At 35.4% G+C, this 22,216-nt stretch overlaps 2 protein-coding genes across 6 annotated transcripts in view; one reads left to right on the top strand and one right to left on the bottom strand.

Annotated features, from left to right (window-relative positions):
- LOC138712467 (uncharacterized) overlaps positions 1 to 1,042 on the top strand; it is an 84,640-nt gene extending 83,598 nt beyond the window's left edge. For both annotated transcript variants that reach the window (XM_069844314.1, XM_069844315.1), the window contains exon 10: positions 908 to 1,042. In XM_069844314.1, the coding sequence (XP_069700415.1) occupies positions 908 to 911 (4 nt within the window). In that variant the 3' untranslated portion in view covers positions 912 to 1,042. The remainder of the gene's footprint in view (positions 1 to 907) is intronic.
- Positions 1 to 22,216, bottom strand: part of LOC138712468 (Golgi integral membrane protein 4) — a 73,238-nt gene that overhangs the window by 15,514 nt on the left and 35,508 nt on the right. For all 4 annotated transcript variants that reach the window (XR_011335718.1, XR_011335720.1, XM_069844316.1 and 1 more), the window contains exons 7-9: positions 9,411 to 9,674; positions 7,820 to 7,995; positions 886 to 1,007 (exon numbers count right to left, since the gene is read on the bottom strand). Coding sequence is in view for 2 of the 4 variants with exons in the window: in XM_069844316.1 (XP_069700417.1) it covers positions 886 to 1,007; positions 7,820 to 7,995; positions 9,411 to 9,674 (562 nt within the window). In the remaining 2 variants the exon portion in view is untranslated. The remainder of the gene's footprint in view (positions 1 to 885; positions 1,008 to 7,819; positions 7,996 to 9,410; positions 9,675 to 22,216) is intronic.

Genomic DNA, 22,216 nt, shown 5'->3' with positions numbered 1-22,216 from the left:
AATTTTCTTTCAATTTTTCATGGATAATGACTTTCTTTTTCTGAATATATAAACAGCCAAAGAGTAGGAAATATTTTATAATACAATTACTTAACTACACTCATTCCTGAACTAGAAATCACTGATGCAGGATACATTTTGAATTACTATCTTGCTACTGCTCTTCTATCAAGAGAGATGATCTTGATAACAAAGTACTGGGTGTTCAGTTCAAAGTGTGTCATGGCTCGCTGTATGCCGTCATGTGACTAGTCGATGAGCCTAGAGAATTCAATCTTCCTACACTTCCGCAGAGGTGTATTACCTATGTGCCAGAAAGGTTGCCTGGCAAGTACGGCGTTCATTCTGAAGAGTACTTACCGATACGTACGGTATTGCCTTAGTGGCAGGAATGTGAACTGTTTGGAAACACGTACTGTGGTGAGTTTTTTTCTTACTGTCAGGATATGGGGAGAGGGTTATGACGATTACTTACGTATTTGTTGACATTAACTTCGACGGTCAACATGGACACGGAGCATTTGATTTGTGTTGTGGAATGTTGCCGTATGCAACCGATGATAACAAATACCCTGCGTATGATTTTCCCGCGCAAAATACAGTTCGAATGAGGTTATGGTAGCACACAGACCGTACAGACCGCCATCTGTTGCTACGACGTTCAAGTTATACTGTACACGTTCTCAAGTTCAGATTGAACACCTTAAATAATAGGCAACTTCTCTGACAGAAAAGCTGAAACTCGCTTCAAATCGCTGACTCACAACAGTGACGTCATGACACACTTTGAAATGAACACCCAGTATACCACCTTCACTGTTCTCCAGATCTGCTCATTCACCAACATTTACGATATGAAATTTCACCCAATAACGTGAGCATTACCTTCCTCTTCTCCTTCTTCCAGCTGAAGATCACCACGGGGGCCCTCCTTGTCATAGTCTGCTCCATTGTACTGGTATGGGTTGTGAAGCTGTCGTGGGATCTCCTGCTGTTCTCCATGTGCGCTGTCAATGTAAACACAGCAAATAGCAAAAAAGAGTTTTCTGGACATTGGAACAACAAGCTATATGAAATTCATGCCAAAGAATTTAATTTGTAATAATAACCACAAAGAGGTAAGCAAGTAGTATATTGTCATGACCACTAATGCTTATTAATGTGTTCATGTATGTAATATCGGTAGCTTCTTTCAGTACATCAAAGTAGGTGTGTGTTTATATAATTTCGAAATGGAGCAATATGTTTTGATTAAATTTCACTTTAAATTCCGGAAAGCTACCACAGAAGTGTGCAAAGACTTGAGTATTATTATAACTAAGTCAAGAAATTAAGGTTATTGTTGTTGTTTTCTAATACCAGGCGTTTGACAATAAAGTCATTTGACCTCTTGCACTCCAATATTTTTCAAAGATATTATCATGGCCAGTCACTGAAGCACAGATTTTGAGGTGTTCCGAATCCATTCCTTGGTTTGAGTTGCACAGTGGGCAGTTAGGGGACTGATATATTGCAATTCTATGCAAGTGTTTGGCCAAACAATCATGGCCTGTTGCCAATCTAAATGCAGCTACAGACGATTTTCGTGGTAAATCGGGAATTAACTGTGGATTTTGATGCAGAGAGTTCCATTTTTTCCCTTGAGATTGTGTTATCAAATTTTGTTTGTTGAAATCTGTTGTTGATGTTTTCTAATGCCAGGCGTTTGACAATAAAGTCATTTGACCTCTTGCACTCCATTTTCAAAGATATTATCATGGTCAGCCACTGAAACACAGATTTTGAGGTTGTTTGTTGAAATCTAAGTATGTAGATTTAATAAATCTTTTCACAGAATAATACGTAGATTTAGTAACAGATCTGTAAGTAGCAGTGCTGCCCTTCTTTGCTAAAGTATCTGCATTCTCGTTTCCCAGGATTCCACAATGGGATGGTATCCATTGGAAAACAATTCTTTTATTGAGTGATATTAATTGAGAGAGCATTTTAGTTTATTTCTGCTGTTTGAGATGAAAGTGTGTGTTTAGAGACTATTGATAGAATAGCTGCTTTGGAGTCTGACAATATAACTGCATTCCTAAATTTATTGATGTGGCATAGAAGATTCCTGAGACTTTCACTTATTGCAATGATTTCACCATCAAAACTTGTTGTTCCATATCCAAGAGATCTATAAAGTGAGAAGAGACAGCAAGTAACACCTGCACCGGCATCTTGTTCTCTGGAAATCAAGGATCCGTCGGTGTATAAAAGAAGTTAAGGTTAGTCCGTTTTTCATCAATACAATACAATGTCAATTGTTGGTTTACTGAATATTTTGAAGTCGGTAATAAATTAACTAGGCACATTGCACTCTACACAGCTGGATTTAATGTTGCCACAGTTATTGAGGTTGTTAACCAAGGTAGTGGCGTGTTACAAAGAACTGTGAAATGAGATGAAAGTTGGTGTTGTCAATTTGATTCTAAAGTGAAATGACAGATCATAAAGTGGCGTAGAAGTATTTCTTTCCAGCAGAAAAAAAAAAATCACGTGTGAAGGCAAGATGCTATTGCATGATAAAGCTCTTGCTCTCTACAAGTTGGATGTGAAGTAGTTTCTTGGTCCCATATCAATTTGTATGATCCACGGACTCCCCAATTCGCCATTTCTCTTCCCGAATATGAAATTGGCTCTAAAGAGAATTCTAATGTGAGACTTCCAGAGCACTTTCAGTGAAATTTCCAGCAGGGGTGAATGCTAGTCACGGAAGTTAGGCTTGCTCTTTTATTCATAGAGGAAGATGGGAGGATATAATAATTCATAATTAATAAAAATAATCAGACCCACATAAATAATTTATTTTATGCTCGACCATGCCGAAATGTAGTAATTATACACCTGGTAGCAGTCCTTTAATGCATGTCATTAAAGTACACCTACTCATTAAAGTACAGGTGTTTTCAGCCAATGACAACTCAGCTTACAGGTGTTCGGCCAATGACAAGTCAGCTTTGTACCGTTATAAAACTGCAAGTATCGATTATTCTCGGATATGCAATTGAAAGAGAATTAGCGAAAAGTCACAGAGGCTGGAAATCCAATACTGTTGCAGAAGGTTATGTTCTGTTACTATAATAATTAGCGTTAATTGTAAATAATATTCAAATAAATTCAATTTGTCATCTCGTTTTTCAATGTCGAATTCAATAATCAAGGTTATACCAAGTTTAACAGGATTACATCAAGGTCAGTGACATTATTGTTCCTCGGAAAAAATCAATACTTTCGCGTCTACGCACATCTCACAATTCACGACCTAGAACAAGGTCACTTCCGATCTTGTCAGATACAAATAAAATGTATACATCTGAATAATTTCAAGTTAGAAATATGGTCGAGCATAAAAAGTCGTATGAAACTTGCTTGCACTTGTTTCATAAATATCCATATTTGCGTCTTAATTACTATCATTATAGGCTCGTTACATAATGTACTATTATAATTATGAAATCATTATGAGTCATGGATCATATTCGCTTATCAGATGTAGAAGTTCGATATGATATAACAAACATGGCCAACAAAACAGTTTATTTAGTTTTTTTCGACCTGCCAACCAATGCACATTGTTGTATTGAGCTGCACTGAACGAGCGCACATATTCTCTATAATGTCTGTCTTCTCTTGAATAGTCCTTCGGGAAAATGGATTTAATAATAAGGTTTCAATGACACACAATTCCGAACTCATTGCAAGAATTATTAATAATACATGCAGCAGCTAACATATGCATTCCGCTCATACAATTACATTGCACTCGCAAATCACAGCACATTCCCGCTGTCAATACTGCTCTATGTAACGTTAAATAGTCCTTGGTGTAGCTCTCGGACCAGAGCTTCAAACAGCATATAACAGAAGCATGTGCGCCTAGGACGGACTAAGGAGGAAGGCACTTGTGCGCGCATCATATTCTCGCTATTTCTACGTCTTTCCTGTAGCTCCGAGAAACGAGCAAGTGTTGCGATACTTGCGGTGTACAACCTGCAGATGGTATTACGCCTATACAGCAGTGGTGTAGCGTCAATGTAAGCTAAAAAGCTTAGCTTCCCCAGTTAATAATAATTTCCTAATAAACCTGCAGTTTATGGAGAAAATTATTTATTAATTTTAATAGAATTTATATTTACGCGTTAAATATTGCGATGCGGCAGCTCAGGATGATTTGTGATGCAGCAGTAAACAAGAAGCCTGCACGCACCAGCTTCCAAGCAGACCGGTTTCTTCTGTGTAATCCACCCCGCAAATTTTCCATCCCTTTCTAACTAAGCTACCCTAGTCGCAAGGCTCGCAAAGAAGCTAGCTTTAACATTTAAAATAAGTAGTTTCCGAGTTATCCCTTTTCGTCAGTTGTGTTCAGTTGAAGTGTTAGTGTACATTTGGCTGATATAATAAATAATGAGCGAAATAACAGTTCCTGACACTAATTTACTTGAATTTTTTTAGGATAATTGTATTATCAAGACCGACTTACGAACAAAAGTGTGATTTAAAAAACAAATGACTGACTCCCTTGCTGTCAATGAAGGACACAACCAAAAGACAGACGCATACTTACGTAATGATACTAATATTGTGATTTCTCTAAGTATGACAGGGAGTGAGCTAATGTTATACATATACGTGTCTATTTGTTAAGCGATATGTGTAAACAGTGAAATCATATTTTATTACGTATCATTTGAGGTCATGCCTTATTGGTGTTACTTACGATGTTCCAACCAATCTTCGACTGCTGACTTGAAATTGACTACTATTTATTTAAAGACTGTATTTTTGTAATACGTTTTCTTGTATTGCATGAAAGACAACTTGAGTTAGCTTCCCCTGCTCAAAATTTCATGCTACGCCACTGCTATACAGTATTCCAAAAATCAAAATAAATTTTAATGTACGTAATCTCATTTTGAGAAATACACATTCTACAAAAATATTGGGCTTGCCCTGAGAAATCGCCCCTGATTTCCAGCAAGCAAAAGCATAAGAGCCAAGAGTATACCATGCACTTGCATGGAGGAAAAAAAGTCTTGGCTATACAATGCGCACACACACAGAACACAAGAACAGCTATTATTAATAAATGGAACTTAAAAAGATTAATCTGACTTACCACATTACAGTAGGTGCTCAAAATGTTTCCATTAACATGGAGACAAGCATTATAGTGTGAGGTGACATTCCTGTTCACTCTATGCAGTTCATCCTCGGGAATTCTTGCAATCCTTCAACTCGCCTATTGTGCGAGGGTGAGTTCTATGTAACTTGTCTTTTAATGTAGCCCACAAATAAAACTTTACAAGGCATAAAATCCCGCACTCATTATACACTCTTCAAAAACACTACACAGTGCATTAATTTAATAACGTGCTGTATATGCTCTAGCCTATCCTCTTGGAAGTGTCCAAGTTCTCTTTAATCTTCTTTGAGTTGTGGAAAAAGCTGGTGAAGAATTAGTTCATTGTATCTCTTAAAATTCATTTTGTCTGGAAAAAATTTGCCCTATAATGCTTGCTGCACTAACTGCACACCAAACACCAACTTTTGTGTTGTAGAGTGACATTTCGTGAATTAATCTTGGGTTTTCAATTGCCCAATAACGATTGTTTTGTGAATTAATACGTCCATGCAAATAAAATTACACTTCATCAGAAAAGAACACTAATTGAGGGTTTAAGATGCCACTGTCTACTGACTGAAGAAACCAACTGAAGTCCACAGGGACAAACGTGGTAAGTCCAAAATTATCTATTTTTGTTTTATGTCAAATAGTAGTTCAGATAGTGTAGATTTGTGTAATTTAACTGTACAGAATAATAAAAAAAAAAAGGTATTCCCGTAACATGCCATGAAGGCACTTGGGGGGCATGGAGGTAGAGCCCCATGCTTTCCATGACCTAGGCACTAGAATGAGGTGGTGTCGTCGGCACCACGCTCTGGCCGCCTTTTACCCCCGGGAAAGACCCGGTACTCAATTTTATAGGAGGCTGAGTGAACCTCGGGGCCGTTCTGAAAGTTTGGCAATGAGAAAAAATCCTGTCACCACCTGGGATCGAACCCCGGACCTTCCAGTCTGTAGCCAGCTGCTCTACCAACTGAGCTACCCGGCCACCCAACTGTACAGAATAACAACTCATTATTCCCAAGAAATTTGAAGAAAGATAACCCAAAGACAATAGACTGTAATGGGTCTTACTCTCCTGGAAAAACAGTAAAACGTGACATCAGATTTTTTCCCTGTACTCTTCAATTGCAATAAGTGATTTGACAGCAGGATCTCTAGGACTTAAACTCTGCACTTCAGTCACTTTGTAAAGCCTAAATATTAGTTTTTTTTGGTTGCTCTCTGAGTAGAAAAATAAGAAATGTCAGCTACCTGTGCTAATTTTCTTAAGGATTTTGTAGGAGATTGCTCGAGACATTCACGAATGTCCTGAAGTTTTTCACATTTTAACATTGTAGAATTTTTTCGACCTTTTATTCAGCACTAACCTGTTGTCTGAATTTATTACTAGTTTATGAATCCCAGACGCACTGGAACTCACACTTCAGGAAAATTTTCACGGAACTCTCTTCTAACTCTTCCTGCAGATTAGTTGTTGTTGTTGTTTTCTAATTCCAGGCGTTTGACAATAAAGTCATTTGACCTCTTGCACTCCAATATTTTTCAAAGATATTATCATGACCAGCCGCTGAAGCACAGATTTTGAGGTGTTCCGAATCCATTTCTTGGTTTGAGTTGCACAATGGACAGTTAGGGGACTGATATATTCCAATTCTATGCAGGTGTTTGGCCAAACAATCATGGCCTGTTGCCAATCTAAATGCAGCTACAGACGATTTTCGTGGTAAATCGGGAATTAACTGTGGATTTTGATGCAGAGAATTCCATTTTTTCCCATGGGATTGTGTTATCAAATTTTGTTTGTTGAAGTCTAAGTATGTAGATTTAATAAATCTTTTCACAGAGTAATATGTAGATTTAGTAACAGATTAGTACTTATTGAACTTGCAACATACGAAAATTAACTGTGCAGTAGTTAGACAAAAAGCCATTAATCACAACAAGAATACACGTATGTGTTACGAAAAACGAACATAGACTGATGAAAGCCAAGGACTGCTTGGTTGGTGAAGACAGATCCCGCTGAGATATTAAAATAAATGCTTGGTCGCAATAAGCCTGTCACCTGTTGTTATTACATGAGTCATCCAGTGGGAGAGCCATGACTCGGCACCAACAATCACATCCATTAGGATTTGTAGCTGTTCTTTTGTTCCATGTGCATTGTATGGTCGGAGTTTTTTTCTCTGCGGAAGTGCATGATATAGTTTTGGCTCTTATGCACTGCTTGCTGGAAGCCACACTCACAACACACATTTCTACTGCTACAGATTTATCAACGTTATATTGATGACACAGTCTTTTCTAAGGTATATTATTTATTCCTGTACCAGAGTTGGCCTATGCAAATATCAATCTTTTCACTGTTAAATTACAACTGATTTCAACCACTTAAAGGCAGTGAAGTCATTCTATTGAGTCTATTTTTTTTATTTTTTTGTCCATTTCCTAGAAAATATGGTAAAAATTTTATGTTTTGTGCTGGTTCACTCTTGAACTTCGAACGGTCTAACCCTGAAAATGTTCCTGATGTATGACATAAATCATTGCCCTGCCAAAATTCAAAATTATTATTCCCAAAAGTTCATATGTGTTCTGTGTCAATGTGCTTGTTGACTTGCTTGGTTTGAACCCAAGATCCTATAGTGTTTTTACCTGCGGTGAGGGTGTGCTGGATCTTCATCCTCCTCTTCCTCTTCTGGTCCATTGTCGTCCAAAGGATTATTGTCCCGAATATGGGCACGTTGAATTGGCTGTACCACATGCCGGAATTTGGGCCAGCCCCAACCTCCTGCTGCGTTGTTCTCTTCGTGTTTGTTTACTGAGTTTTCCTATAAAATTAACATTTATTATATGAAGGAAGCAAAGAGAAGCTATTGCTAATGTACGAAGTTTGGAATTTAACCATATTTTAGTTCTCTCCAAAACAATACTGTTAAAAATAGGGAGGTCATGACTGAAAGCACAATGAAGCACAAGACTAGTCAAGAATCAAGCAAGGTAAATCCTAAATATTAACACGATAAAGGAGTTTGCAATTTAATCAGTAATATCCAGATATTATTTAAAGAGATGAAACGAAAGCTTTAAAGCAATATACTGGGTGTTCATTTCAAAGTGTGTCATGACGTCACTGTTGTGAGTCAGCGATTTGAAGCGAGTTTCAGCTTTTATGTCAGAGAAGTTGCCTATTAATCAAGGCGTTCAATCTGAACTTGAGAATGTGTACGGTATAACTTGAACATCGCAGCAACAGATGGCAGTCTGTAAAGTCTGTGTGCTGCCATAGCCTCTTTCGAACTGTGTTTTGCGCGGGCAAGTCGTACGCAGGGTATTTGTTATCATCGGTTGCGTACGGCAACATTCCACAACACAAATCAAATGCTCCGTGTCCATGCTGACTGTCGAAGTTAATGTCAACAAATACGTAAGTTATCGTCTTAACCCTCGCCCCATATCCTGATATAAGAATAAAACCCACCTCAGTACATGTTTCCAAACAGTTCACATTCCTGCCACTACTGGCGTTACCGTACGTATCAGTAAGTACTCTTCAGAATGAATGCCGTATTTGCTAGGCAACTTCTCTGGCACATAGGTAATACACCTCTGCGGAAGTGTAGGAAGATTGAATTCTCTAGGCTCATCGACTAGCCATATGACAGCATACAGCGAGCCATGACACACTTTGAACTGAACACCCAGTATTAAAATTACAGGCCTGCAAAATTAAGGGTCATAAAAATTTTTCTAAAAATTTATGCTACATCTATGATTTCTTAGGATGCTGAATCCAATTTGAGCTCAGATTTTCTCTATCACATACCATTTTTTCGCAACATGCATTAGCACCTTTAGCAATATGAAGATAAATCAAGAAAATTAACATATGTCATTACTCACCAGATGATAAGGAACACACCGTTCTTGATTAATAATCACAAATACAATTTGGTCTCGTGTTAGAAAACATATAACAATGAACGAAATATTTACTTTTGGTGCTAAAAAAATTGTTTTGTCCACAGAACTCACACTTTGCAATAAATCAAACCGAAACTATGACCTGAGCTACTTAGCTGCTTTCTCTACAATCTACTTCAGTTTGAGTCTTCTAGGTAGCAGCAAAAATAAGAAACAAAAAATGTTCAAAGGTACACTATGTTCAAGATACAACAGTCTCCCCTATGGCTTCCTTATTTAAATGCTGAATGATCTGAAATTATGTGCTGATCAGTTTTCTTACCTGTATATTGTGATGATAACCATAAACGTTTGGAGCAGGCACAACTCCTGCTGGCACGTTAGCATGCCGCCAGTTGTTGAGTGAGTCTACCACAACTGGTCTTGGCAGATTGGGGACTTCATGTTGCACTTGTTCCTTTGCGTCCTCGTGTTTCTCTTGGCCTGGTGGTGGCACTGGAGCCACGTTATTCGCCTGCTGCACACGGTCCTGGCTCAGCAATGCCTCAGGATTTATCTGGGGCGTTGTGGACCGCTGACTGCCTCTCTGTGGTCAAGAGATATATCATATATATCTTCAAATCCATTACATATATGTATATAACTTACACGTAGACAAATACAGAGACGTGTGTATGTGTATGTATGTACACTGAACTGCTGCATATAGTCGGATACAGGAGGGAGAGCCATTAATCCTTCCTATTGAAGGCTTTAAGGAACCAACCTGGACAAATACCCAATGTCCCATCCCTACCTTCCCGTGGTGCAGCTGTTAGTAAGCATAATTTTACGAGCTGAACTAAAGGGAGAGGTTACTCATCCATTAGCACTGGTCAGCTTGATGAGTTAATGACTGAATTTGGTATAATTTTCCTCTATCCAATACCTAATTCCCTCTTTACCCTTTCCTATCCAGTCCTCTGACTGAACTCTTACTTTCTTCGATCCCAACGGCATTAGAGCATTCGAGGCCTAGGGGTTCATTTCCCTTTCCTTCCTCCTCTTTCTACTTTTCTGTTCCTAGTGCTGACCTGCTATGGCACTAAAATCGTCCTCCAGTGGCTTAAGGAGGGAAAGCTGGTGATCAACAAGATCTCCCAGCTAGGTCCAACGGACCCGTCGACCAACAGCAGGTGTGGTCCTCCAGACATTCTGGGGGTTGTGTGTGAATGAAGTAGCCACCAAAACGTTAAAATATGGTGTTCACTTAAGTCGGCTACAACTTGCCATTTAACTCCAATATGAAATGAGTACCATCAAGGTAAAATTATTCGGAGGTAAAATAGTCCCCCAATCAGATCTCCGGGCCGGGACTACTTTAATGGTACAGAATCAACTAAACATCTTACAATGGAATGCTGGCGGTATAACAAATCTGTGCTTCAGTGGCTAGTCATGATAATATCTTTGAAAAATATTGGAGTGCAAGAGGTCAAATGACTTTATTGTCAAACGCCTGGCATTAGAAAACAACAACATCACTGAACTGCTGCAACTGAATCCAGTATTTCACTTCGTATGCAAGATTTCCATATGATCACTTGGTTTAATCTGATATCCATTGGCAGTAGCATTGTATTATACACTGACCAGCATAGAAAGCAAAACACTTCGATTTTCTTACTTTTTATTATAAAATCTAAGTTAACCGTATTGATAACCATATCTACCGAAAATATTTTCGCTACAACAATAATATACCAACATTTCGTTTAAAACAATTCAATTGTTTTCTACTCGCAGATATACAACCATTTGTACGAATATCTCAAATTATAAAAAAAAAAAATTAAAGTGTTTCACTTTTTGTCGGTGAGTGTACTTAGTGTAACATAGCTGCCTCCTTGTGGTGCATCTCGGATGATGTTAAATAGCTACAAGCAAATTTATGAAATGGAGAATGGAACAAATCCAAATCCAGGGGATTAACAAACAACAACTACTGCAACATCTTGATTCTTTTAACGTAAGAGAATTATAATAATGGGGAAAGTAACTGAAGCAAATGCTAATTTACATTGTGTTTATCGTTAGGTAATTGATGTTCTTAACCATTGCTTTGTTTTATAAAAGAAACAAATTTGTGTGTTTAATTTTTCCCTATAACATATCTACAGTGCTCTCATTTTATGAGGAAACTTCACATTATTCCTCCGCCAGCCTTCCTGCTCTCCCAACCACAGCACGGGTAGCCAGTTCCACAAAACATCCCAGCAGTTAGTTGCTTCTTTAGAATTGTATCAGAATGTGTGTATGACTGTTGCTTGTGTTGATTGGAAAATAAAGTATACGATTGAACAGTGAATTTATTTGGTGTAATGTTACGTGAAAAAAAGATAACAATAGAAGATGCGTTCGGTGATTTGCTCGTAAATATCCTGACTCTAGCATTCCTACAAAATTCGGTAATAACAGAATAAGCTCCCCACCAGTGCAAGCACGACACGCAGGAAAGTGTACACCGACGTTCTGCTGTAATCTAATTCCTTCCTAAGATGAGAGCACTATAGTAAGAGATGTTCAGAATGTAGGATAGGAGTTGTGAAAGGTGATATTAAATTCACAGTAGATCAAGGTGCCCAAAAACATTAATTTTCTTAATTTTCTCTTCGTTTATTTATTATTTAAAACATGGCTCCTTCATTTGAGGGATAACTGAAGAAAATGCTTTTGTTGAAAACAAGCTGTTGGTGTCGTTTTTATAAACTGTTTGAGGGTAATTTAAGAATGACATGGATGGAAAGGAGATGAGTATTACTATGATTCCGTATAGTACTGCCTCAGTGTTATGTATCTTTACTGAACAAGACTGCACATTAATGGCAAACATATGTTTTATAATAGAAGTTGAATGTACACGATCTGTTTTCACTTGACAGCATTTAGTTAAACATTCTGTCCAGTCACAGTCTTTCTGTAAAACTTTAAAACCAACATTTAAGATTACTGAAATGAATACTGAATAATTTAGAAACAAAAGACGAAGAATTGAAAAGACGACATATTTTATTAATTCTGTATTTTTAATTTTGAATAGCCTATAATTATTGAGGAGTTTAAAGCACTCTTGGTGTAATAAAAAGTATTAATTGCCTTCATTTGATATAATAATTATTATTGTTTAACTTATAAAACTTAAGTTATAACTGAATTTACCAGACGAAATGAGGTGCGTAAAAATACTAATTTAGTGCAGAGGAATAGTTATAAACATTATGAAAGATTTTCATTCTCGTGTGTAGGTACATTAAGAATGCAAACAATTTGAAATCAGATAAGTACAACACTTTTCACATGTCTTGTAGTTAATGCATACCATCACAAAGAATCAAAGCAACTTAAAGCATTATTATTATTATTATTATTATTATTATTATTATTATTATTATTATTATTACTATTATTATATTGCAAAACAAAATTATAATTTATAATTAAAAGAGATGGCTACTAAGAAGTACTTATCATAAATAGGAACAGAAAAGGAAGATTTGAAATATTATGTCTTGCTGACATCTTGGGGGACAGGAATATAAGAACTAAAACAATGAAGATTTAACAATAGGCTACAGTTGTAAAGAGTGCAATAAATGGCTGCATTATGGCATTCACAAAGCGAGATAAGAATGTGCTCCGAACATGGCAGAGAAAATTTTGCAAAAGATCTTGAGCACAGTCTGTGAAAATGGGGAGTGGCACATCAGAACCAACCAGGAACTATACGATCTCTACGGAGAAATGGCTGTTGAAGCAAAAAAAAAAAAGAGGCCGTAATGTGTGGGACACGTGATGCGCATGAAAGAGAAAGAGTCTCAAAGAAGACCATCAACCAACTCCCAGAGGACAGAAGGAGACTGGGCAAAGGAAGAGATGGCTTGATGATGTTAGCAAGGATGTGAAAGTACTGGGCATAAGAGGTTAGAGGAAATGTGCTCAGGACAGAGATGAGTGGGCGACTTCTGAAGGGGAGATCTTGGTCCTACATGGACTGTAACATCTGGAGATTGATTGAATCACGGCAATTAAAACGGAAAACTAATTCTAAATTAACTGCAACTGAAATGAATTTTTATGTATCAGTCAGAATATCAAGGAAGCAAAAAATCATAAATTCTGTTACTTGAAAAATATATTAATGTTACAAATACAATTGATTTCCTTCAAATAAAAAAATTAAAGTAAACATCTTCACAGATTTCACCAAAATGTATGTTAAGCTGTCAGGAGCAGAAAATGCATATGGATCATCTAGCAACCTACACAGTCCTTCAAATAGCTCTCAAGACATTCGTCGAAATATTGGGAAGCACGAAGGAGAATGACTCCATTATTAAATCAAGAGCATTAGATACATACATACATACATACATACATACATACATACATACATACATACATACATACATACATTTAAGGTAGGACATACATGAAGGAAGAATACAAAGCAGCAGATACCCAAAACTGCATTGAACTCCTGTCCAAAGTGTGGGGGAGGGAGGAAGAAAGAGGAAAGAGAACATAATGGGAAAAATAAATAAATGAAACAATGCGAGAAAGAGACCTTCAAGAATGGATGAAACGGTCTGGTTATTAGGAACTGGAAACTGTCAATGACAATGGAAGTCAATATAATATGCATACTTAATTTTTATTATCATTGTTATTTTTATTATTGGTACTACACTACTATTATTACTATTGTTGTAGCAGCTGTTGCTATTGCTAATATTATTACTGCTATTGTTACCACTACCACCACATTACTACTACTACTACCACCACAATCTCACTACTACTACTACTACTACCACAATCTCACTACTACTACTACTATTACCACTACCAACACCACTACTTCTACTCCTATCATTTGTCTCATATAAAGTCTACAACCACTGGAGATACTGCTCCAAATAGTGTTGCAATAAAATGGAACCTTCCCCATAGTTCTCTGGCTTCTGTTGGCCAGATGGATATTAGCATTGTCACTTTCTTCTAGATCTAAGTGAAAGGTAGTTAATAGTTATTTTAGCTACTTACTTTAGTAAGATAAGTTGTAATTACAAAATATTCTTGTATTTGTTGTTATGTATAAAATTAACGAGTTTCATCTTATCTATACTTCAAGAAAACTTCACACAAATAAGTAAAATAGTTGAAGGATTGATTACATGCAACGGTAATTGTACAAATAACCTTAAAAGGACCTAGATGTATAATAAATATATGCATGAGACAGATTACATTATAAACAGCATTTAAAATTTAGCTAATCATCTGTTTATTCGCATACTGTATAATAAAATAAGCAATTGTTAATTTTATCTATCGTGTATATGAAAAATGAAGTTGAGAATGAAGGAAAGCGAATGCTGATGGCAAATTTAAATGTTTTTCTTTAATTGTACTTAGAACATAAGAACACAATACTGCCATTGTTGTTGTGGTGTCAAACATCTCTATTATCATTGCTAAATACTATACGATAGTGGCTAATACATAAAAATTATGAGGATAAATTGATATGTGAATTGGAACAGGATGACACAGCACAATCTGTGTAGATGATGATCAAATCGATATTCTGCAGATAAAATGAGTATAGATGAAATATATTTATTAATTTTATTATCATTATTATTATTATTATTATTATTATTATTATTATTATTACAGCCAGTAACCAAATGGTATGGATTATTATTATTATTATTATTATTATTATTATTATTATTATTATTATTATTATTATTATATCAAGCATTTGAGGTCCATTCTAGTCCCCTTGTTTCTTTTTATTTCAACAAAACAGGTACTAAATAATTATAATAATTTATTATTATTTAGTGTATACAACTTAAATGCATTTTTTAGAATTAAAACTATACATCAGTACCTTTAGTAAATTTCAATGACTAGATCTATATGTATATATCCCCGGCAACACTTATTTTATTCATATTAATTAGTTTATTTCAGCTGTCTTCACTTGCATCAATTATTGCAATTATTATCGTCATTAATCTTATGTAATAAAAAAAAACAATTTGTAGTTTTTACCAGTTATGGTTCACTATCCCGTCTAGAATTAGTGAAATATGACTATGTATGTATGTATGTATGTATGTATGTACAGACAGTTTCTCTGCAGACTAGTCCCACTTCAACCTCTACCTAACAAAATCTGTTTGCGGGCAGCATGTGATTGTCAGGTCCATACATGCTTCCCTATGCAGATTGATCCCACTCCACCCCCTGTTGCTCAGCTTCCTTGGGATGGACGTTCTACACTACCATCATATAAGCTGACAGAACATGACTGTCTGGGACTGGTCTGCATAGGAACTCTCTGTATGTATGCATATATGTACGTGCAAACTTTTATTGAACGTTTTCTAAATCAATTCACTAATTTTGATTCAACTTAGAATTTACATTCTTCATAAAGAACTGGATTACGATATTTTCTAGTAATGTATCACATAGTAATTGTGTAGCTGCTTCCTGTGAATAGACAAGTAGTATGAAAATATGAATTACCTTATAGGTAGATTTGATATATATCTAAACAGTACATGATAACTTACAAACAGGCACACACAAATGTTACTGATAAAACAACCACATCTTTAAAACAGGGGTTCTGTCATCACTGGCCGGAATTGATTTCATGATTGAAGAGAAATATCTGAGCATTTGCGATCGCCATGTTTGTTTCATTTTGGAGAAGTAAATACTTTGCAAAACAACTGTTTATTCTATATTCGAACTAAAACTGATTTTGGTAAGAGATGTATATGTAATAATATGTACAGTATTTCATATGTAATAGTGTGCTATAGTATAACAGCTCTGAGACTTGTGAATATTGATATGTAAGATCCTCCTGCCAACTTACATTGCACGTGTCCTGTATGCAGCTGCCGTGTTGTGATTGGTGGCGATCTGCTGTCTGTTGAGCTATGATGATTTTCATCTTCGTCTCGCACGCATAATGTGTGTTGAGATACTGCTACTTAATTTTGGAATATGAATTACTTATCACTATGCAGTAGATATTCAGTTTTTGACATTACACCTATTTTCATGACTTAAAATTTGCGAAATATAGTTTAGAGCATGACTTCTTTATTTATTTATTTTTAAAATCAGATAATGATGTTTCTGTTTTACTCTGCTTCATTTTGTATGTTAGGAAATGGCGATTTAACAAATAGCATAGAGCATAGAAAAATTTTATGTTTTAATGTGTATAGATTTTTTATGGGTTAGTTTGTATTATCAGATATTCACCTTTGTTAAGTATAACGATTTAGTAAACATTGTAAGTTTTACTTAATGTTCTTGTCCGTCATAGCATTTTTGCCGTAATTATTACTATGCCAAAATTTATAATCCTGGATATTCCATTTTGCATTTCTTGTAATAAAAAATGCAAAGAGAAAAATTTATTACTTCGATATGTATAAATGACTATTACTGCTTTTTTACAATGCATAATCAATAAAATTAATTACTTTCTGATAATATTTATTCCTGTCCCATTCATTTCTAATTTAAAATTACTGATTATTTTAGTCTTCTGTGTGGCTTTGTATGTGTGTGTGTGTTTTTTAATGGGTTTCTAATTATTTTGCTGGGTTTTTAACTGCCAAAAAGCAATACCTGATCTGTTGCAGTTTACTACACTACTAGCATAATGTGGGTGGTAAAATTTATTAAATATATCCATTCCCATAATTTTATGCTAAGTAGTATTTGGCACTTCATACTGTAATAGTAATGTCGGATATATTTTACTAAACACATTTAAAAATATTTATAAAAATGATTATAAAACTAAATATGTGAAATGTTCGTGCTGGCTATTCCTGATAGAACATGCAAATTCAAAAACGTACAATAAAACATACAAATCAGTGTAAATATTTTAAATAAGAATGATTACTTATGTTTACAAATTGCTCACGAACTATTTATTCACACGATTAAATTGATTACACATCCATTTTAAAATATAGTTAGTTTATATTTTGTTTTAAACTATCGTAAGCTGAAATATATAGTTTGATTAAAAATAGTCTTTGGTAAACCATTTCTCTACTGGTTTCATCTGTCTATCCAACCATGTGCAGTTTTTTTTTAACAGAATTAAAAGGCAGATTTTGTTTTCACAATTTAAATGTTAATTTACTGGTAAATATGGAGATGATATTTCATAATTAAAATATTTTGGAAACACTACAATTCTTTCGAAATTAGTTCTGATTAATTAACTTATTTATTTTTTCCCACGTGAAAAAAAATTCCCATACATTCCCTACTAAACTTGTCAGACAGTAGCTACATAAGGTTTGCTATATGAATGTATAACCAAGGATAATGTGAGATTTATACTAGAGGAGTTCAGTTTCAAAACGTCTCTTGTCCACCTAATAACGAAAATGAGTTTCCAGTGTCCATTGTCCATACATTCTTCAATTATAACTCTACATGCAATTGTCATGATTTGGCTTCAGAAAGCCCTCTAAACTACAAAAATCTTGTGTTAAATGTGACTATTGGAACCAAACTGATTCTTGTTAACAGAAGAATTTGCGACAAAATATGTTGTTGTTTTCTAACGCCAGGCATTTGACAATAAGGTCATTTGACCTCTTGCACTCCAATATTTTTCAAAGATATTATCATGGTCAGCCACTGAAGCACAGATTGCGACAAAATATTAGTTCCAGTTTTGAAACCAAAAAGTCTCATGTTCCCATTTGATTCTAAATGCACCAAACTCTTTGGTTTCATAATGTCTCTTGCCTAGCTGATAAGAAATTTTAGACCTAAAAACGTTTTTCGTGATTTCCCACAAAGTTACGGAAATGGACAAGGGTTGTTTTGAAAATAAGCTTCTCACTTATTAACTATTTACAACTGTTGCAAGAAAGCTAACTGAGTGGCGTTTTCAATACTTCCCCCAGTTAATTAATGAAGGAATCTACAAATACGAGTATTTGATGATGGCATAAGTTTGTCAGGTGCCCATCAACCTCTCACATGTGTACTCTAGTAAGACTAAGACTATCAAAAGCTTATGAGGGCAAAAAAAGAAAAGGATTCTAAACGATCTTAATTACTTCATTACGCCTAAAAGAAGTCGTTTAATCCTTGGTTTCTTTATTTTATTTATTGATTAATTTGAAAACAGTTCAGACATCATTCGACATGTGTGCTCATTAATAACACAACTATTATTATCAGGTTTCAGAAACTTATAAATGTAAGTATTAATGCATTTGTAATATTTATATCTCTGTTTTAAAGAATTTGCAAATGGAATAAAGAAAACAAAGATATATAACAATGTACGAGGCGCGTCCATAAAGTAACTTTCCCACTCATCCCACAGCTAGCAAACCATATGTTGCATGAAGCGACTGCGTGTACGTGATAGAGTAATGTCTAGCATGGCGCATGTGCTAGCGGAACTTCCCGAGTGCTCTCAGTAGCTTTGTTGCATTGGTTGAAGATGAATGTTCCTATTCCAGCTCCCGCCGTGTGAAGTGTGGTCAGTGATACAGTTTTTGAATGCACAGAGCATAGCACCGATTGAAATTGATCATCAGCTGTGCCAGGTCCATGGGCAAGCAGATAGTGCGTTGCTACTGTAGACAATTTTCAGCAGGACCCCAAAATGTGCATGATGAGGAGTGCAGTGGGAGGCCAACCATCATCACAGACGACCTTGTGGAGCAATGCACCATCTGTTTGCTCATGACGTTAGGCCCATAGACCTGACACAGCTGACGATCAATTTCAATTGGCGCTATGCCCTGTGTATTCAAAAACTTTATCACTGACCACACTTCATGCGGTGGAATAGGATTGTCCATCTTCAACCAATGCAACGAAGCTACTGAGAGCACTCAGGAAGTTCCGCTAGTGCATGCGCCATGCCAGGACATTACTCTATCACATACACACAGTCGCTTTGCGCAACATATGGTTTGCTACCTGTGGGACGAGTGGGAAAGTTACTTTATGGACACGCCTCGTAGAATAACGAAGTAGCATTACATAATGAACTTGTTTAAAAAACTTGACATGAAAAGCCACTGATGAGTTTTTAAGCATATAGTGATGAGTTGACAAGTGTACTGGTAGTGTTGAAATATATATCCAATCCATTAACTATGTGGATAAAAATTATGGTTTTGGAAATAGGTGTTTGATTGAAAATCCTAAGGTTAGCCTAACTCGTACAGACAAACAACAAGATGCAACAAAATAAAGCATTTATTTAATGAATATATCACAACATTCCACACAACAAAACATCATGCTGTATTAACATAAGTACACCACACACATTACAGGTCTCTTTATGTAGCAATAATTCGTTCACAACACACGTAACATAAGACAAGGCACGACAATAATACAGTATTTTATTGCAAATTTCATATTCAAGTTAAAATTGCTATATGTTAAAAATGTAAACAAATTATGGATATTAAATTCTGCTGTCTGTATAGTGAGACTCCTGTTTCCTTCTAATCCATATCTGCAATCAATTGGTAGACTTCAGTAAATCGCAATTAAGAAATGACATACAATATTTACAGAGAGCTTGAAAAACGAAATGTAACAAGATCTCTTCCTAATCGAGCTTTTTATATGTTTCACCATGCTTTCACCACTTTCTGCCCCTGGGCAAAGATCTAGCACTCAATTTGATAGGAGGTTGAGTGAATCTTGAGGCCATTCAGTATACATAATAACTATCATAATTTATATTGCTTTTACAATATCTGTTTCTACTGATGAATTTTTAATTATATCATACTGAGGTTTTCTTTTCTTTAAAATATATTATTAATACAGTAAGATAGTCTGAATGATAGTAAATCGTTACCTTAATTCCAAAACCTCGTAACTTGCTCGGAAGTCGATTTTCACTTTTTGCACGTTATTGAAAGTATATCCACATACAGAGAAGTTAAGTGGTATCGTAAAAGCCCAATATTAGCACTAGTATTCTAAATTAAGCTTCACTGCTTTATCAGTAGATGGATCTGTGGATATACAGTACTTTAAAAAATGCGCAAAAAGTGAAAATTGAATCAGAGCGAGTTACGAGGTATTGGAATTAAGGTAACAAAATGTTTTCACAGTGGACAAACATCCACAAATCTCTCCATTTTTACAGTATTTCCAATGAGTACTCTTGTATATGTTATGAAAAAATACAACCACTCCCAAGAGTAGTCATTTCAGTAGGTTTCTGCCCCCTTTCTTTTCAAGACGCATTATAACTGCTAGTGAATCTCAATGCTGCAAACTATTTAGTTTTTATTTTATTTTAGTATTTATTTTATGATGCTCACTGTACGCAATCAATAAACTGTTTAATTAACCATATTTTGTAATTAAGTAGTACTAGTATGTATTTTGTTTTCTGATGTAAGATATAACACAGGATTATACAGATTAATATTTGTGTTAGTGCGTTAAAGAATCTTAAGTTACGTGTGTCCGTGAACAAGGGATGATTAATATTATACATAGGAACAACACTTCTCTGGGTGATTGTGTTCAGGAAGTTTGGATTCCCAGTACACAAGACTTTGTCAGCATTGTGTTTGTGTTCCCGATAAATATAATGTACCATGCTTTCACTTGCATAGTGCGCCTATCTTCCAACAGGGACTTAGGTCACATGCACTCTAAAGTAACAGTAATAACTTCTGTTACTCTAAAAGTTAAAGAAGGAAATTTATTAAACTGGTCAAAAGGACCAAAATAATTAATTACAACAATAAAATTGCTTTCACAATGTTATATTTAATTTACAATTACTGTCTTCCTCCGACGAGTTTAGCGCTGGACCTGAGGTATTCTTACCATCGGTGCGGGGGGTTGCAGGTAGATTCTTTTGTTGCTACAGCCAAGCTGAGCCGAGCGGAGTGGGAAGTATTAATCATCCAAAAATATGCAGTCTTCAGTTTGTAATAGTGTGTGACTGGTGTGCACGTGTTAGGTATTCTATATACGAGTGAAATGATGAATAAAAAAGGTAGAACAATTCACAGCGAAGCGTGTAATATAATCGTGAGTGTAATTAAGATGTGTGACCAGGAAAAGAGGCTGAATACTGTGAATATTCCCCTGGCCCGTGCAACAGAACTAGCTGCTGCTTATACATGCGTATCCGTGGCAACTATCAGAAATATATCATAATTACATTTCGGAATCTGCGGCAGTATTAAAATATTTCAGATACATATTGTCTAACTAGGCCTATATAGTTTTTATTAATATATTAAATATAATGTTGCAATTTTTGCTCAAATATCTCCCTGATGTTAGCTATATTAATATTATATGAATTACTCATATTAAATATTTCACCATTACAAGTCATTTTTAAGGAAACATGCTGTGGAAATGTTTTTGGTTTTATTCTATAGGAAGTTTAGAATATGTGTGATTGGTATCGTGAAAAACAGATTCCTATAATGTCATGCGAAAATCATTTGTTGGTGATATCTTAAAATACAAAATCAAGTAGATATACTTCCCAAGTGAGTTCAGCAGTACAGTGTATTTAAATTGATTACTTTACAAATTTAATTCAATTCTACTAATCACTAAATTTTATAGTATGATTCTTCTTTTCATTTATATTACTGTAGTTGTATTATGATTTTTCTTTTTATTTATTTTATTGTATTTGTATTTCTGGTGGTGTGATGGCCTTAACTTCACCAGAATAAATAAATAAATAAAATTTTCTACAATACTTTCCTTCTCTGAACATGTAAGTACGAATGGTTGTATCTCTATCTCGCCAAAAATACGTTAGAAAACTAATAGGCATACTGCTCTCGTAAATTGGGCAAATGTTTTCAGTATGATTGTACTTCCTTCCAGACTGCCGCTGTCACTGTTCCCTCCCACTCCAGTACCGCGCTAGACTAGCCGGAACCGCATTCCTCTCAGCACTAAACTCCTCAGAGGATGACAGTACCCAAGCTTCATTTGCATAGAAAGTCGTTATATATTACGAAATCAGAAAAAGTAATCACATTTTCA

This window comes from Periplaneta americana, chromosome 13 (assembly GCF_040183065.1).
Source record: "Periplaneta americana isolate PAMFEO1 chromosome 13, P.americana_PAMFEO1_priV1, whole genome shotgun sequence".
In the NCBI taxonomy this organism is placed as follows: domain Eukaryota; kingdom Metazoa; phylum Arthropoda; class Insecta; order Blattodea; family Blattidae; genus Periplaneta; species Periplaneta americana.
Note: the sequence above shows the minus strand (reverse complement) of the source record. Positions and strands in the feature narration are given on the sequence as shown.